The sequence below is a fragment of the Coffea eugenioides genome, unplaced genomic scaffold (genome assembly GCF_003713205.1).
Source record: "Coffea eugenioides isolate CCC68of unplaced genomic scaffold, Ceug_1.0 ScVebR1_117;HRSCAF=507, whole genome shotgun sequence".
NCBI classification, from domain to species: Eukaryota; Viridiplantae; Streptophyta; class Magnoliopsida; order Gentianales; family Rubiaceae; genus Coffea; species Coffea eugenioides.
The window spans coordinates 320,503-327,407 of record NW_020861563.1 but is presented as its reverse complement, the minus strand read 5'-3'; the positions used below and the strand labels follow the sequence as shown (position 1 = coordinate 327,407).

General features: G+C 36.2%; 1 protein-coding gene across 1 annotated transcript; it reads left to right on the top strand.

The window, feature by feature from the left end:
- Nucleotides 1-3,668: 3,668 nt before the first annotated feature.
- On the top strand, nt 3,669-6,313 carry LOC113755080 (protein FAR1-RELATED SEQUENCE 5-like). The gene is made up of 2 exons (XM_027299151.1): nt 3,669-5,806; nt 6,070-6,313. The coding sequence occupies exons 1-2, from the start codon at nt 3,669-3,671 to the stop codon at nt 6,311-6,313; spliced, it is 2,382 nt and encodes a 793-aa protein (XP_027154952.1).
- The last annotated feature ends 592 nt before the right edge of the window (nt 6,314-6,905 follow it).

The window sequence follows — 6,905 nt, the reverse complement described above, 5'->3', positions numbered from 1 at the left end:
GAAGAGTATTACACTTATTGACCATATTAATCACTTACCTATGTAAAATCAAGTAAAGAGAAAAAATTTCATCAAAATAGCAAAATTTGGCATAATTTTCTTTATTTTTCACGATATATTTTCCTATAAATGCACAAATTATAATCACATAATAGTCATTTCTAAGTTAAATGAGAAATGAAGTTTCCAAGTCACATACATTTATTTCAAAAGTAAAAGGAATTTGAATTACTAATGATATGGAACTTGTTGCCCTTTGGATAAATTGAAAATTTTTGAAACTTTTTGGGCATTTTTGTAATTTTGGATAAGATTTTGAAAAAAATTTTTGATAGAGTTTCTCCTTATAAATGGACTAAACTCTTTGCCAACAAACCTAATTTTTTAACAAATTAAAGCATAAGAAATATTCCCAATATCAAGTCCAAATCATTTCAATCACCACCAATATACATAATCCCAATTCTCTCTCCACACTTCACATGCACATTGTACTCAATGTATAAAAAGGGAAATCAAGATAAAAAAATAATAATACTCCCCTACCGACGTAATTGACGTATGCAAATATGAAACTTCACAATCCATTGTTCGTGTATCTTCAAAGTTTCATGAATTCTATTTGATAACCATTAGCAATAGAAACCTAAGAATGGAAAATAAAAAACAAAGATGATAACAAAGGTATTAATAAACATAAAACGGCGATCCGTAGCTTCATGCCTTTGTTTTGGAGATGTACCCACATAAAATATACAAGAAACTACACAAGGTACAAGGAAATACACGAGGAAAAGAAGAAGAAGAAGAGAATGAACAAGGAACCTGCATTTTTCTTTAAAATGAAACCTAAAAATACGACTACGGAAAACACGACCATGAACTCGCATTTTGAAGTCGCATTTTCTGCTTTAATGATGCAGAAAGGAATACGCGACCTGAAGTCGCATTTTAATGACCACATTTTTAGTGCAAAGTTGCAGAATGCGATATGCGGCTTGTAGAATACGCGACTTGTAGTCGCATTTTTCTGGGCATCGCGTTTTCTTCTGCAAATTTTGCAGAAATGTTAACTTTCCAAAATTATACATGGTACTCCAATTACTCAAAATGCATTCTAGATCATTTTCTTGCCAAAATAATGAATGCACGCAATGTAAAACGATCAAAACATGCATTTTAACTCTTTTTAACAAATTAAGAATAACATTTACTCAAATCGAAAGGTTGAGTTCCTTGATTGAAATTCATTTTTTTCCACCTCATTTGGTCACTCTTGCTTCTATTTTCCAAACCTACAAAAGAAAAATAACAAAATAACTCAAACACATAATTTAAACATAAAAAGCACATAAAATTAACATAAATAACAAAAACATTGGGTTGTCTCCCACATAATCGAATGATATGAGAGGTGAAAGTAGCTCACTTAATTCGAGTGATTCATGGATATTACTTTGAATATACACCACTTGTTAACTCGCCAAAGGAACGTCCGCATATCTTTCTTGGGGAATAATACCTTTAAAACCTATATTCACAATACAATCCTGAAGAGGGATGAAAAATGAGTCATCAAGACTCACCTCTTAAGGTTGAAGGTTAGCTCCAAAGGTACTATCATTTGAAATGGATATTTTCTTATTGAAACACAATTGAGATTCATTATTTTCATCAAAAAGTAATCCACTTGCACTTGCAACATGCTCACCATTCATGCTAGGGTTAACTTGCATCTCATTAAAGGAAATAACTTTACATAAAGCATATAATTGGTCTTGTATTCTACCAAAGTAAGAAACTAATTCATCTATCTTTTCCTCAACCCTATCAAAACTATCGGAAGTTGCATTTGCTAGCTTTTCTATAGCTAACTCCCAAGATGATTTAGAATCCTTAACTAATGGTTCACTTTCTAGTTGCCAAGGTGAATGTCCATTAACTAACCTTTCTATTGCCAATTTTCAAGATGATTTTGACTCATATTGGACATATTCAGGCTGGTCATCATAAAAATATGGAGAATTACTATTAGTACATTGATTATCCCAACCATAAGTATAAGAATTACCCCTGTTAGCACCATATTGATCAAAATAAGGATTATAATGCCCTAATTCATCATAATTATCCACATTTTGTGCTTGCTTACATGTATAAGTAGCATAATAACCTCCACACAAGTCACAAATCACATGATTAGAATTAAAAATATTAACATTCCTCTTTTACTCAAGCATATTCATAATGGTGTCCATTTGAATTTTTAACATTATAACATCAAGTTTAACCTTCAAACACCTTAAACCATCTTCAAAAGATATACTTTCGGTAATTTTTTGGTTACCTCTATTCATGGAGCTTTGCATGTAGTAACCATCAATTGCCAATCTTCTACTTCCCAAGCATTGTCCGCCCATATTTCCTACTATCCTTGAGCCCCTAAACATGCTTTCAAAGCAACTCAAAAACAAATTTAATCAAGAAGAATAGATGACTCAATTCATAGAAAAACATACAAATAAAGACTCAACAAAACACTAAATACAACAAACAAGACACTAGATACAACAAAACATCAAAAACAAGAAAAATTATCTAAATTAATAAAGTTATTCTTAGCACCGATATTGAGCAAATCATCCCCAGCAATGGCAGCAAAAACTTAACAAAGACGGGGTATACATATAATAATTAGTTTATCCACAGTCAAGTTTTGTATTTATAACATTATAAATACCCCACACGCGATTTTTCTGCAAGTATATCATGTCAGAGCCCAAGTATAGGGTATTAAGGGTCAATCTCACAGAGAAGATTTTCAATTACCGTTGATTTTCAAACTCCTTTATTATCTAGACTACCATAAATATAAAAATAATAAAAATAACACTAGAAATCTCCTAGAGGTATGAAATTCTTTACTACTCTTGCAAATCAGATTACTGATTAAGTGAATGCTATTATCTAGGTTAATTATGGCGTAATTTCCTAATGTATGTGAAACCTACTGTCGTAGTAAATCAACTATACTAGTAACTAAACCATACCTACTCTCATGGTTATGAAATTAATTACAAGCTCATTTCTTTTATGAAATTACATGAAACAAGTCACTAAAGTCACAAAGGTGCACCTTTACTCTCGTGAGTGTACTCCCTAAGTTTATCACTTCGTTGAACTAGTGTTAAATTTCAATTCTCATTACAAACTTAACACATTAAGATTGTCACAGTTAATGGCCGGTTAATTATGATTAGATAAGCAAAAGTAGTAAATAACTTGTTCAAAATAAGATCATCAAATAACCAAGTAAGTATCACTAACAAGATATAGAAAGTTCATCCATAACTCTAAGCATAAACTTTAACTAAACATAAAGAAAAATAAATCCAAACTTGTATTATAGCTAAACATGAAATCAAATACAAAAGAGAAAGTACTAGGAGAGAAGTCACCTTTGTCACATGAGATCAATCTCTCCATCTTTGCTCCTCAATCTTCATCCAAATCTAACTATAAATACAAGAAGAAAAAACTACACTAACTATACTAAGCTATTCTAACTAATGAACTAAGGAAATTCTAATGAAAGCTACATGTTTTGTGAGTTTCTCTAACCTTCCAAAGTTGTGAAAATGTTCCTCTAAGACTGCTATTTCAGGTTAATGTCATTTGACCTTAACCAAGAACCTGAGTGTGACCGAGACACATGCAGTGAAGAAAGCGGTGGTTCAATAGGAGGACACGAAGATGAGGAGGCAGATGAATTGGTGGGCGCAATAGGCGTGGATGACGTAATGAAATTAACATTTGACACGGAAGAAGCTGGGGAATTTTATAATTTGTATGCGAAACTAAGCGGATTTGGGATTCGTAAAAGTAATGCCAAACGAGATGAAGATGGCATTTCAAGATTTAGAAAATGGGTATGTTGCTGTGAAGGTTATAGGAATGAAAAGTGGTTTAATTATGAAGACCGGAAAAGAGAAGCAAAAGCAATCACAAGGACCGGGTGTGGGGCATGCTTTCGCGTGAAATATGACACAGAATCGGTAAAATATGTAGTGACACGTTTCATTATGGAGCACAATCACCCGCTGGCATCAGAGGCAAGTGTGCAACACCTTAGGTCGCATAGAAAAGTGAGCGATGCAGAATATGCGCAGGCAAAAAGTCTAAAGTTGGTTGGGGCCAGAATATGCCAGATAATGAAACATTTTGTTATCAAAGCCAGAGGGTATAGTAACGTGGGATTTTGCATTAAGGATCTGTATAACCGAATGGACGAGGAACGTAGAAAAGATATTTTTAATGGCGATGCAGAAGGGGCACTTGGGTTCTTGGCAGCGAAGAAGGATGCCGATGACATGTTCTTTTATAAATATCATGTAGATAACGAAGGAAGATTGGCAAGGTTGTTTTGGGCAGATTCTAAATCTCGTGTGGACTTCAGTGTATTTGGAGATGTATTGGTGTTTGATACAACATACAAAACAAATAAATACCGCAAGCCACTAGTTGTACTTGCAGGGGTAAACAACCATTTGAACAGTACTATTTTCGGCTGTGCACTGTTATCAGATGAGAGGATTGAAACATATGAATGGGTGCTAAGTACATTTGTAGAGGCTATGAAAGGTAGAAAGCCAGTAGCAGTGATGACAGATGGTGACAGTGCAATGCGAAGAGCGATAAAGAATCTTCTCCCGGATGCTTGTCACAGGCTATGTTCGTGGCACTTGCATAGGAATGCACGGAGTAATATTCGCTGCGAGGAGTTTAATAACAGGTTGTATGACCTGATGGCGAGAAAGTTTAGCACTCTTGAGTTTGAGGATCGCTGGGCTAGGTTAGTTAATGAATGTGGGGTGGTAGAGAATGAGTGGGTGAAGAAGTTGTACCGTAGGAGAAGGTTATGGGCAGAGGCCTATTTACGCGGTCATTTTTTTGCAGGTATGAGAAGCACTCAAAGGTGTGAGAAAATGAATGCTTTTTTGAATGAGTACTTGAATGAAAAAATGCGACTATATGAATTCGTTAGAAGTTTTGATTTGGCAATAGCATGGCTTCGACATACTGAGAGCAAAGCAGTTCACACAAGCGAAAACACAAAACCAGTCTTAACCACAATCCTGCCCGAATTAGAGGGGAGCGCAGCGGTGGTGTTTACAAGGAATGTGTTCTTCATGGTGAGGAAGCATTTGAACAGGCAGGGACTTCTAATTTCTGAGGGCTGGAGCGAGGATGGAGGGAGTCGTACATATTATTACTCGAAATATGGTGGACACGAAATTAGTTGGAGGGTGGTTTATGATAGGTCAATGGAGAAGCTAATCTGCTCTTGCATGAAATTCGAGTCAAAGGGGATTCCTTGTGCTCACATGTTTCGCGTGATGGTGGTAGAAGGAATGAACAGGATCCCAGAAGCATGCATTTCAAAGCGGTGGACAAAGGGAGTTTACAGTACTAATAATGGAATGAAAGCATTTGTTGCAGACGAACAGCTGACACAAATGGCCAGATATGGCACTTTAAAGTCGAGCTGTAATAGTATGTGTTACTATGCGTCCTACATGGATGATGCGTTTAATGACCTGCAGCAGATGTTTGACAAGCATTCTGTGGACCTAAAGGAGAAGTGGATTGAAAGGGGATATGGGGGAGACGGATTTGCAATGGATTCAAGAGTGATGAACGATAGAAGTAGAAGAACATTCGGGCTGTTAGATCCCAGGGTGTCCCGGTGTAAAGGTGATCAGAAGCATGCAGAAACAAAGAAGAAAAGAAAGTGTGGTCATTGCAGGTACTATCGAAAATGCATACGTAGTTATAAGCAATTTGTTAATTGATAAAATACATGAAGTGGACAGTGAAGGTAATAATTATTATGTGGGTATTTTTCAACAGTAGCAAATAAACACATAATTGAAAGTGCATACAAAGTATACAAAGTTATTGGCAGTGCAAGAAAGTTGAAGTGGTGTAATGTTAGCAATGTGCTTAGTTGACGTGGTTACTTGCAGTCACAAATGATTTGACATGTGATATATGGGTTGAAGATTGCAGGCAGGCCACAACCAACGAACATGCCCATACAAAAAGAATTCGCACAACACAGCAGTTCATGATGATCATATGGAAAATTGTTTGGATGAATCGCTGGAAAAATCAATTGAAATTGGTACGGGGTGGAGCGACTCAGGCGAATGGAGAGGACAAGCATTTGCACCACAAGCATGCGGTAGCGGTGGAAGGGACACAGGTGACCAACAAAGAAGTCCAGGAGAAAGATGAGGCACAACTGCTGTGATGGTTCGGTTTGCAGTTACGCAATAAATAAGGCAGGTTTTGGTGAGTAGAGGTGCAAGAGTATTGAAGGTTGCTAGCTAGGTCTAGATGGGTAAGTCACTGTAGTTCCACCGAAGGCGTCATGCACAGAAGGATCACAAGATGCATGACTGTCATGGTTGCGTCGTAAGCACTGTTGTAGCAAATAGTGCTGCTGCACTTGGTTAATAGGAGAGAGTAAGTAGTTGACAAATTGTGTATTACGGTCCTTTTTTGTAAATAGGAAATTAAGTGGAAGCGTATGTTGCGCAAAATCTCTTCGTGGAATAGACGTTTTCCGAAGTGGCTACTTGGGAATCATCTTCAGTTGCCCAGGTTTTGTAAACTGGTGCCTTACGCTGCTGCTATAAACTGCTTTTACGATATGGGCTGTTTGTTCGTCTCCTTGCTATCCTAACCAATGACCGTAAGGCCCAACGCCTTTTGTTTTGCCCATCGTTCCATTCTGGTGTAGGAACAGTAACTTTTGTTTCTCCCCATTTTCTAAATTTTTTTTTCCCAAAATTTTTTTGCTCAACAAAAAAATTTTTTTTTTTTTTTTTGGCTTTATTTTT